General features: G+C 38.3%; 2 protein-coding genes across 2 annotated transcripts; both read left to right on the forward strand.

Moving 5' to 3' along the window:
• The first annotated feature begins 519 nt into the window (after positions 1-519).
• Positions 520-1,767, forward strand: LOC143869851 (zinc finger BED domain-containing protein RICESLEEPER 2-like). The gene has a single exon (XM_077376412.1). It carries the CDS (start codon positions 520-522, stop codon positions 1,765-1,767), a length of 1,248 nt encoding a protein of 415 aa, XP_077232527.1.
• A 132-nt stretch (positions 1,768-1,899) lies between these two features.
• Positions 1,900-2,730, forward strand: LOC143869852 (zinc finger BED domain-containing protein RICESLEEPER 2-like). Its single transcript, XM_077376413.1, has 2 exons — positions 1,900-2,581; positions 2,690-2,730. The coding sequence occupies exons 1-2, from the start codon at positions 1,900-1,902 to the stop codon at positions 2,728-2,730; spliced, it is 723 nt and encodes a 240-aa protein (XP_077232528.1).
• The last annotated feature ends 9,548 nt before the right edge of the window (positions 2,731-12,278 follow it).

A 12,278-nucleotide genomic window follows, 5' to 3' on the forward strand; every position in this document is an offset into this window, starting at 1 on the left:
TTTTTAGCAAAAGCTCAACCCAAGACCCAAGTTACCCAAGTTACCCAACCCTACCCAAGTGGAGTTCTAATGTTTCTCGATCTCTTTTTCCTTCATGTAGGTGTTGATATACTACATTCAAGAAATAGATTGATAAGAGTTTCTTTGTTAGAATTGAGGTTTGTAACTTTGACACTTTGTATAATTGTATGTTAACTTATGATTAGTTGTTCTTGGATAGTTGGATTGCTTTTTTTGTATGCTGACAAATAGTTGGATTTGTTGTTCTTGGTTTGTAACTTTCAATATAGGTTTGCTGTTCTTAGATAGTTGGATTTGAGCCACCACTCAAGGGGCTATTAGTGTTAGCATCATTCTATCTTCTTTGGCTCGTTGCTATTGGGTACGAACTTCGAAGGTAACACTTAATCACTTATGACTCATGTCATTCTCATTTGTTGTCTATCTTGTTTTCTATTGGGTAGCTTATTTGGTGTTGGGTAATGGGTGTCTTAGTGTCTTGTTTCTATCATCTTGTAGATGTCGCAAGAAGGAGAAGCTCCTAATCTTATTTCTAGCGAGCAATCTTCAAACCCCACAGACTCAAACCAAACGGTTAGAACCGCACGAAAGAGAAAGGGGATGAAGCCTAGGTCAGATGTGTGGGACCATTTTACAAAATCTGCTGATGAGGTGGGTGAACCTAAGGCTAGTTGTAAGTATTGTGAGAGGGAGTTTTGTTGTGATCCGAAGAAAAATGGAACTACCTCACTTAGGAATCACATCACCTTATGCAAAAAGTTCCCTGGCAATATGAACACAACACAAACACAGTTGAATTACCAACCGATCAAGGGTCAAGAGGGGGATGGTAGTGGCACCATTTCTATTTGGAAGTTTGACCAAGAGGCCATTAGGAATGCCTTAGCCCGTATGATCATTATTGATGAGCTTCCATTTAAGTCTGTGGAGAAAGAAGGGTTTAGACATTTGATGTCAGTTGCATGCCCTCGGTTTCATATCCCGTCACGTTCGACGGTTGCGAGGGATTGCTATCAATTCTTCTTGGAAAAGAGGTCAAAGTTGAAAAAGTTTTTTAGACACTCATGTCAAAGGATTTCTCTCACTACAGACACATGGTCTTCTCTGCAAAAAATTAACTACATGTGTCTCACGGCTCATTATATAGACAGTGATTGGAAATTGCACAAAAAGATACTAAACTTTTGTCCAATTTCTAGTCATAAAGGTGAGGCTCTTGGTAAGGCCAATGAGAAGTGTCTTTTGGATTGGGGGATTGATAGAGTGTTCATAGTTACTGTGGACAATGCTAGTTCAAATGATGTCGCGGTTGGTTACTTAAGGAGAAGACTTATCAACTGGGGGTCTAGCATTTTACAAGGAAAATTCCTACATGTGAGATGTGTAGCACACATAATTAATCTTGTTGTGTGTGATGGACTAAAAGAAGTGGAAATTGCTATTGATCGTTTTCAGGCTGCGGTCAAATATGTGAGGAGTTCACCAGCTAGGTTGAAGCTCTTCAAAAAGTGTGTTGAGAACGAAAGGATCAAGAGCAAGAGTTTGTTGTGCCTAGATGTATCCACAAGATGGAACTCAACATACTTGATGTTAAAGTCAGTAGAAAAATTTGAAAAAGCATTTTATAGGTTTGATGTTGAAGATCCTTTTTTCAGTGGTGAACTTGATTCCGGTGATGTGGATGGGATTAGGAAGCCAGATCATGAAGATTGGGAAAAAGTTAGAAAGATGGCTACCTTGCTTTAAAACTTCTATGAGCTCACCATACGTGTTTCAGGATCATTGTATGTTACATCCAACACTCTCTTTCCTGAAATTGTTGAGGTTGAATACATTTTGCAAGAGTGGCTTCAAAGTGAAGACTTTAACTTGGTAATGATGGCGAGGAGAATGAAAGATAAGTTTAACAAGTATTGGGGTGACATTGAGAAGATGAATAAACTAATTTATATCGCTGTTGTTCTTGACCCTGAACACAAAATGGAATTTGTTAAGTTTGCTCTCATTGGTATGTATGGAGAGGGAAAAGGCAACGAGTTGAGGGAAAAAGTGTTCCATGCCACAATTGAATTGTTTAACGAGTGGAACAATAAGAACACAGTCAACACATATCAAGAAAATCAAGTAAACTTGGGCCAATCAACTTCAAGAGAGCATTCTCAAGAACCGAGAGAACATGTGAGGATGATGGTTAAGGAAAAGTTTAAGAAGCATAAGATTGAATCCGGAGGTGGTGATAACAAATCAGAGTTGGAAAGATATTTAAGTGAAGAGATTGAAGAAGGTCCCAACGAATTTGATATTTTAGGGTGGTGGAAAGTTAACAGTTGCCGATTTCCTATCTTGTCAGAAATGGCTCGGAATGTGTTAGCGGTTCCCATATCCACTGTTGCTTCGGAGTCCACAGTTAGCACCGGGGGGCGTGTTCTTGATGCATTTAGGAGTTCTTTGACTCCTAAGATAGTAGAAGCTCTTATATGTGGTCAAGATTGGCTTCGATCACCGTCAATGCCGATTAATGTCGAAGAAGCATTAGAGGATCTTGAAAATTTTGAAAATGGTAAATTTGCATTTATTTTATTTTTTATTTTTTTATTGTGTTTATATATTGCTTTTGTCTTGAAACTTGATGTTTGTTATATTTAACTATTTGTATTCCTATTTTCAGGTTTTTCTAATGTTGGGGATGATTCCTCAACTTTGGGTTGAGCTTTTGACTTAGCCTCTTAGGTCTGAACTCTTAACTACATATGGATCCGTTTGAAGGATTACTTGAAGGGGAGCAAATTTGTTATGTATGACTTATGATAGCACGGTCTACTTGATCTTATGTTTGCTTGTAGTTGCAGCCTTGCAGGTTCTACATGCTCAGTTGCTCTTATGATTGCTTGCAGGGTCTACTTGCTCTTACTAGAATTTACAAATTAGTGAATTACATGCATGATGCATCTACTTTTGTAGTTTTGTTAGTCTTTTACTCTTTTATGATAGAGCACTAAAGTCCACGAGAAATTTGATTAACCAAATGAGAGCTGATATCGGTAGCCCCTGTTTTACTATGGGCAGCCCTTTTTTTTATATAAACCAATGGCATGTGGGTGTGGGCATTGGTACCACTGATCGCTGTGGCCGCTAATTTTTGCACATATCTAGATTATCTAAAGCTTCTGATTTTTGCACATATGACATATCTAGATTATCTATATACTGATTTGTGGAGAGTTTTCCTGATGAATAAATTAGAGAGCCATTGTTTGATGGTCGAGATTTATGATGCATCCATAGTGGGGCCCAGCAATTGAATGGTTTGGATCATCATACAAGCACTTCGCCTCTATTTTTTCTTCTTGTGTTTGACTGTTTTCCAGTGTCGTTTTTATAGGTAAAGCCAATTGAGAACGTGCTTAGGTTTTTTCTCCAAGATGCTGCCATTTAATTTGGTTTTTTATTGGGTTCTTTTCTTTCTGTAATGACTGTCTTCTACTTTTTAGATTCTGTAAAAAATTATACTCGAAGAGACCAAGAACAACCACTGGTTATTTCTTATTTCAGTTCAATTAGTAGTTTTTGTCTCTGGTGAATGAATGTTCAGGCTGATTTCATTTGTCCCCATTTTGATGATAAATCCTGAACATGTTCTGAGAAGTTTTTTCACAGAAAAGTAGTAGGAATACCCAATTTGCACATTAAAAAATGGATGCCAATTATTCTAGGAGAATTTTTTTCCCTATTCATCTCCACCATGTGAGAGAGAATTTTCTCCTATTATCAAGTTTCTTTGTTGTTTGAGTGGTGAGTGCCGAGTGGAATAGTTTTCCCCTGTCAAGAAGTTTCTTTGTTGTTTGAATGTTGAATGGTGGTGTGTATGTAATCTGGTTTTACATCGGTGAAACAATCTACCCCCCCCCCCCCCCCCAAATCCCCAATAGTCCAATACCATATAAGAAGTCTCTGTGTTGTTTGAATGTTAAATGTGGCATTAGGACATAAGTCTATTCCGGGAGTGGTTGAGAATCCGTGAGTTCCTTTCTCCACAAAGAACTATCAACTCCCAATTGAGAAATGCTCTTTGTCCTTAAAACTTAGGCCCTGTTCATCTTACAATTTGAGAAATGCTCAAGTCTAAAATTGATCATTGGCCTCAAAATTAGGAGCAGATTTGAGTCCAATTATCAGTTTTGGACTCAAAATCAATCTCAAAAATTACAACCGAACCGAAACCGGATATGCATATGAGCAGGGTTATCAGTATTCGGTTTAAACCGAAAAAACCGAATAACCGAAATTAAAGTTCGGTTTCGGTAAATTTCGGTTTTCACCTATTCGGTTTCGGTTTCGGTTGTAATTTTTAGGAATCGAAATAATTTCGGTTCAACCAATTCGGTTTTTTCGGTTCGGTTTAAACCGAATAAGCACCCCTACCTATGTTTCAAAAATATAAATTACATCAATTAACCTCTTAAGGTTAATGCCCACGGACCGAGCAAATAAGCCGATCGAGTAGGGTAAGGCACTTGTCTGACCCATTAGACAGGAGGACTCGATGTCATTACATCAATTAACCTCTTAAGGTTAATGCCCACCGACCGAGTATTTAAACCGGTCGAGTAGGGTGAGGCACTCGTCTGACCCATTAGACAAGAGGACCCGATGCCCAGATCTTTAGATCAACTAGATGATATGTAAAGTGCGACTGAGGTTGATCATCCTGGATACCACTAAAAATATCACAGGATATGAGTTCCCTCCTCATAAAGGAGGGCGGGTCAGTCGACTTCGAATTGATTAATCGAAGAAAGACGACCGACGTGCAAAGCACAAAGGGAATACCTGAAAATTGTTACCTTTATAAAGGAACAATAGAGCGCATCCCTAAATAACATGGGAATAGTACCGAAGGTCTGGCCCACTTCTCGTAAGAAAAGCACGGACCAAATGTCGGCCACTTCTTTACCTGGATTCCCCTTTTTTATTTTTTATAAGAATGAGAGGAAAAAACTAGAGTAATAAAAGAAAACCCCGCCCCTCACAGAGGAAAGGTAGGAGGTTGATAAAATCAAAATTACAAGTCTTATTCCCTCACAAAGGTAAGGAATAGAATTCGTGTGTCGTATAAATAAAGAATCGGTACTTGTAAGTACCGATCCAAGAAGTGCTAACAAAAGCACATCACCACAAAGTTTACGCCCCACCATGAAGCAAATATTACAAACCAATAAAATAAGATTTGGTGCTTCAAGCACATCCAAAAAAATAAAACAAGAACTATAAACATTAGTAGAAGGAGGGTTCAACTCGGCAATGACCGGAGAGTCAGTGGCCACGGTATCGGTCTTAGGGGTGGTAATGCGTTCCATCAGAAAATCAGGCATAATTTGCAGGACTTGCCTCTTGCATTCTTCAAACCCCCCCACCTCAAAGTCGAGAGCATGGAACACTACTTTGAAACTAAAATCCTCACTCTCCTTGAATTTGGAGATTGCCTCCACCTCAACTACCGAACGATCTCGAACTAGATCGCTAAGGGCCTCTTCTGACCCTTTAAGTTTCTTCTGCGTGCCCTCTAAGTCCTTCCTGTGCGCGACAATGACCTCTTCATCGGTTTTCTCCTTTTTCCCCAGTTCTGCAACTCTATCTTGTAAAGAACCATTCTTTCCCTCTAGGCCGCTAACCACATCCTGAAGCTTTAGATTGTCCGCTAAAGTGCCCATAATACGGTTGGAAGCCATGGCACTGAGGTCGTTCATCTAACAAAGGATCGTGAGGAATAAGTCCGAGCGGGTTAAAGAGAAAAAGGAAAGAGGAAAGCTCAATAATACTTACTATCTTCTGTTAATGAAGGAAGGAGTGGCTTAAAGCCCCGACACTCAGTTTTCGTAACTCTTCCTTATCACTCGGAAGCACGCTGCTCAAACACATTTCCACCCCAACCCGTTGGTTATGAATGGCAGAATCTTTGTCTCCGACCTTCCAAGAAGGGACAAAGGGCACACCCTGTACTTTGGCCTCCTCTTCTGTCATCTCGACCAGGTGAAAGAGAAGCTGTATTCGCCTACTCTTGTCAACAGTAAAGGAGGGGGAAGATTGCTAGGACCTCCGTCAGTCAGTGCCTCGGAAGTGCCCTCCTTTAATCTCTTTCCTGAGTCAGGCCTCTCTCCTCCAGACGGTTCTTTCGACTTTCCAAAAAGAGTCGTCAAAGGAGGGGCGGCACCAGGTTGGTGCCCCCCCACCATATTTGGCTTTTCGAGCCCTCTCTAGAGCCGCCACCGATATCGTCGGCGTGGGTCTCAAGGGGGCTCCACATTTCTCAGGAGCTTTATCCTTCTCAGACTCTCTGCTCTTTTCAAGAACTTGAATTTTTTCAAGGACTTCTTTCCTCTCGGGAACACCCGTTTGTTGAGAAGACATTCCTGTACAAAGAAATATAATTATTAGATTCTTCAACGGGGGCATAACCGAATGAATAAGACACAGAAACGAGAATTACTGCTCTTGGAGGATCCGACCCCCTTGATGGAAACTCTAGGGACGAACAACATCTAAAACCATATTCTACCAGCTTTTCTTGGTCTTTGAACTCTCGGGTGTCAATCTTAAAGCCCGACGAGATGGACCTGAAAATCTTATTTCCCATATCTCCTAGCTTCGGTAAAACACTTAATCTGTCGGCTGAGGGTTTTCTCCAATCAAAAGGAAAATCCCATCCAGCGCCCATTGAAGGCCGAACGAAAAGAAACTCATTCTTCCACCCTTTGATTGAAGAAGGGGTTTTGGCCCCAATCATTATGTTTCGGCGATGTGTGATGGTCAACCATTCCACATTGATGAGCACATTTATGTGTGAATGGTAGGAGTTAAAAGCACATATTTTTCTCATTTAAGGCGGTACTACTAAGGTATTTTAATTTGTTTTTGGTGTTTCAGGCTTTTGCGGGAATTCTGAGGAAAATAAGCTGAAGAGATAAAAATCAAAGGAAAACAACAAATTTCCAAGAAAATCCAAAATTTCAAGATACTTTGGTGGCCAGGTTCAAGATGCTTTAGTTGGGGTGAATTTAACAGTTCGGATTATCTTATTGCAATTAGTTTAAGGAGTGCAATCAATATTTATATTGTGGCCCAATAAAGTGAACGGTCTAGATCAGCCCACGAAAGTGATTTTTAGGAGTTAAGGCCCATTTAGGTTGCATGCCATTAATTTGATGGTTTAGATCGTCCATAGAATTGATTTTCTAGGCACAACGTATCTATGAAATGAACGGTTTTGATCAACCCAATAAAGTGGGCGCACATTTGCATAAGATTGTAACGACTATACCAAAGGGATGATCCGAACCATCCATTTGATATTTCAGTAAGAATTTTGGTCAATTAAAATGCAGCCCACAAATTTGGATGTTTGAGATCATCCCTTAGATGATTTGAGGGTGAAATGAAAGAGTGGGCTGTAAATATCAATAGGGATGGGCTGTTTTGTCAATTTTGTGTGAATTGGGCTTGAAATTTAATCCAAAAAGGTGGTTCGGCTTTTGTTGGGATTAACATGTGAAGACCATACATGTGGAATCACACACGTGGGATAGCTCAAGGGTGAAGAAATGCCAACCTGCTATTCTAATTTTATCAAAAAGGAGTTGGCGTTTTTTTTTTTGGAAATATCTATAGAAAGAATCACTCGGCATATATTTTTTTTGGTAGAAGGTTTTATATTTCTAAATTTGGTATAGCACATGCTATCTTCATAGTAACTCCTTCTCCTCATTACCAAGTCATAACTTCTATAAACAGCAGCAACGTTACTAAAGTGAGTGAGCTGGATGGTGTAGACACCCTCATTTTGCTACACTTTAACCAACAATAACCTAATATATTGATCCGTGGAATTTCATTGGTAAAGTATGCATCCTCAAATTTTCTGAAAACCGAAATGATAAAGAGATGTACCTGGTGAGATGATTAGATCCGAAAAATTGAAAATACCCTGATTGGTGAATTTAGTGTGTTAAATCCATGTGAGAGCCCCTCTATCATGGATTTATATGTTTTAGGTCATTAATATCTCGATCTGACTTTACAGATCATCAATCGGGACAAAATAAGCTAGGGTCACTTCACAGCCCGGGACCTGATTCCATTCCGAGACCCGATTTCCGTAAATCGTTAGATCAAGGGCAGATCTTAACCTGGGTGTCTTTCCTTATTAAGAATTTGTGATCATTTAGTCAAAATAGGATCGATCAAGGTTAATCTCAAATTCAGATTAAACATTGTGTCACTTAATTGAGCAAAAACCCACTGAAAAATCACGGATCAATGTGGGTGAACGAGAGCCGTCGAAATAATTTAACCAAATTATCAACAACAGTGCTTTCAGTACTTTAATTGTTGTCAAAATTCATATTTCAAAGGTTAGGATCATTCATCAAAAATTGATTGAGTTGGTTGGATCAATCGAATCGTCAATTTGATCAACGGTTGGAAAAACGATTCGCTGTTAAAAACCGACGGCTCGCATTGGTCAAAAATTCTGAAAATAATATTTCTATGGCAACATTGGGCTTAAATGAAAGAGGAAAAATCAACGATTTTAATGGCGAAAGAATTATCGAAATCAGACTTCAAAATCTCCTGAAAATCGCGTTTTTCGATTTTTACATTTAAAATATTTGAAAAATCTTTTACAAGATTCTAGGAGATTTGGAGGCATCATCTCGTCTATTCTTTCGATCGAAATTGATCTCAACCACCCAATCTTATTCCATATCATTGTAAAGATTTCAGGATATTTGGAGACCCGATCTCGCCCGTTCTTTCGATCACATGGAGATTGCAGTTAATCGCAACCATCCAAATCGTTGCCATTCTCTACAAAGGCAACCAAATTGGACATTTCCCTTACCTTGAAATTTGCTTCCAAAATATACAAAGATTCCAAGGACAAATGGCATCATCTTGGACCTTGAATTGTTCCTAAATCTTTAGTACTTGATCCTGGCCGCATAAGTGTCTGCCATTTTTAACATAGCCATGGCTTAAATGGAAGATGCCAAAGAAGAGGGAGAATATTGTAGAAAAATCCGATCTTGGCCATTCTTTCCCCTTCCTTTTTCCATCACTCAATCTCCACCCTACACCTCTAGGCCCTAAAGATGACAACCTGGCTCATCCCTCACCTATAAATATTCATGCTCTCTTCTTTCAAAAGGAGGAGAAAAAAAGAGGAAGAAGACTCAAAGAAAACTACTAGAGAAATCCTCCATATCCCCCCCGCCTTTAAATCTTGTCCTATTCAAAGGATACCCAAAATCTCCATCACAGGTAGGTGCACTATTCTCAGATTTTTCCAGGATTATTTGATATTTTTTTATGTATTTTTGCACGATTTTTAGCATTTAATTGAATTTAATTCAATATTATATGTGTGTGCTCAAAATCACGATCTACATGAGTGTTTCAATTCCGATTCGTCCCGAAATTTAATACACTGATCTATTTAAATAGACTAAAATAACCATCGGATTGGGTCGGACATTGAATCAAAGGATTTCGAAAATTTGAGTGATGAGTGGAATTTTATTTAAAATAATGGCTGAGAAATTACAAAATTCGAAAAAATAGCCATCTCAGGATGATCTATTTTTTCGAATTTAAAATTTTTCTTGTGTTCATCATATCAGAACAAGATTAAAGGACATTTTCCGGAGTCGTAATTTCCTCGGAAATCGTGTTTTAAAAATGGAAAACTCTTCAAAAATATCTTTTCGACGAAGAAAAATAAAATATATACTAAATGGATTCCAAAATTAATGAAATTTCGTAGGAACTAATATGGTACTGATACATTCTACCATGATTTTTTAAGAAGTTTTTTGGATTCTGTTTGATATATTATTTAATGCTTTCTTTGAAAATTATCAGCTTTTGTGAGAATTTTAACTGACATCAGATCACTATTAAAATTGACATAATTTTTAGAGTAGTCTTATATTTCATATTTCTTGCTGCTGTAAAATTTTCAATTTATTTGGATCTTGGTTCCTATGGGATGTAGTGTTAATTCATAATCTGGTCTAAAAATTGAAAAATCCGAAATTGATAGTAAATAGTTTCTAATATTCATGAAAATCTTACAGCATGCTATTTTTACTTATATCCTACTACTGTAGAAATTTCAATTAATTTAGATTTCTATTTCTAGTAGTTTCTGTCTTATTTTTGCAATCTGGTCTCGTTATTGTTAAATCAAAATTAAATATGAGCTGAATGTAAAAATCTGCACAAATCTTCCAGTAGGCTACATCTCATCATGTCTTGCTGCTGTAGAAGTTTCAATTCATTTCGAATTCATTTGCAATAATTTCACTTGTAAAATCACTCATATGGTTTAAAATTGATAAAATCCATTGAAAATTCGAAATTAATTAAAAATCATCATAAAGTTTCTAAAGAACCTTGAATTTTTGTCACATATTAATTCATAAATCCATTGAAATAGAAATTTTAGGATCTTTAGAGTTCCCTGGAAAAATGGTCAGTGTATCCATAATCGTATCCCTATTGCACTCGATCTTTGACAATTTGAACATTTAAGCTATAGCATGTTGTTGGCTCCGAGGTTACTGTCCACGGAAATCCTGAGATATGCCAGGCAATAAGATGCTATAACTTAAGTATTAAATTGCACAAGGAAAGAGCGCACGATTCCCTTCCTTGGATGTTATTCTAGGCCGAAATTGGTGAACCCTAGAGCCATTGGTAATCCTTAAATGTCCAGAAACTGAAAATCCTTGAAATCTGAAATTCATTAACTTCAAGAACTTGAATCGATTTGTCTCGAGTCTTTCGGAACCATTGGATTATGGTTTCCGATATAAGAACCATTAGAGCCCAATTTAGGAACACTGGTGTCATGTCGTGTCCTAGTTTTAGGGAGTCTTAGGTTTTAGGGAGTCCTAGAGTTAGGAGTCCAGCCTCATCACGGACGCTTGCTATGGATAGCAACCGTACCATAGGTCTAGTTACACTAGTCGTCCAATCTTTCCCTAGGACAAGCCTAGTAAACGGATGTAGGCTAACCTGCATTAGTCTAAGGAATAACTTGCATTTAGATAAGAATCATATAGCATCTTAGATGAAATCCTAGGATAATAAAATCCTCAACTTGAATTAAATAACTTCTCCTAAAACTGTTGAAACAGTCAATCCCGTCTAGGTCGGTGTCTTAGTCGAGTTAGGCATAAGTAGCTTAGCTTAAGTGCACCGAACTAACTCGACTCTAATCCCAGTGAGGCTTGGGTACGTAGGCAGCTTGGATGTCTGATGGCATACCAACCGCGAGTCGGCTCCACAACAAATTGTGGGGTTTTTGTATATTAATTTGCTTATACATGCTTAATTAAATTATTTGGGATTTTTCATGAAATTAGAATTTTAGGAGAACTTTCACTTAGATTGAATCCAGACAAATTAAGAAATCAAGATACACATTTAGGATTCACATTGAAATTAGATCATATGATGCATGTCACATAGCTAGCACATTAATAAAGAATTGAATGAGCCATTTAAAATGAATTTAAAAGAGTTAACTTTTGGAATTGAAGACCGATTATCGGGCAGGAATGGTGCATGTGGTGGATAACTCCCCATACCTTCCATTCTTGTAACCAGGTAGCGAGTCTAGATTTCTGGTTAATCATGGGTCCTAGATCCCACATCTAGGTGGTGACTCTGTCAGTCTCTTTTGTGTGGAATTCGGATTACCTTACTGATCCCAAGTTCACATAAAAGACAAATTAAAATCAATATTAAAATGCACACGCCAATCGCGTGGGTACGAGAGACCAAGAGAGGGAGCGTGGCGGCTCGCGCCCCACCCCTCTCGCGGGATCGGGTCCCACAGATGGGTGTCGTTATTAATAGGGGATGACACTGAAATAGCAAAGTTGTGGCTGATTTCTATATTACTAATAGCAACTTGCCATTTAATTTTATGAGAACGTGGGAATGAAGACAACTTACCATGTTGCTGCCATGATACAAAAAGGATGTTAATATATTTTTGAAGAGAGAAAGAGGGGACGTGCAACATTTCAAGGAAGCATGGCATGTGGGACCCACTTGGAATAGAAGATGCTAAGATTGTTTCAAAAACAGCAGTTCACGCCTCTCTATCTATAGTTGCCCACCTTTCCTTTTGAAAGAAATAGCAATTTCCTAATTGCTATACATGCATATGTGGGACCCACTTGCACTTT

Source organism: Tasmannia lanceolata, unplaced genomic scaffold, assembly GCF_043159265.1.
Source record: "Tasmannia lanceolata isolate RefF3 unplaced genomic scaffold, GAP_Taslan_0.1 ptg000003l, whole genome shotgun sequence".
Classification (NCBI taxonomy): Eukaryota; Viridiplantae; Streptophyta; class Magnoliopsida; order Canellales; family Winteraceae; genus Tasmannia; species Tasmannia lanceolata.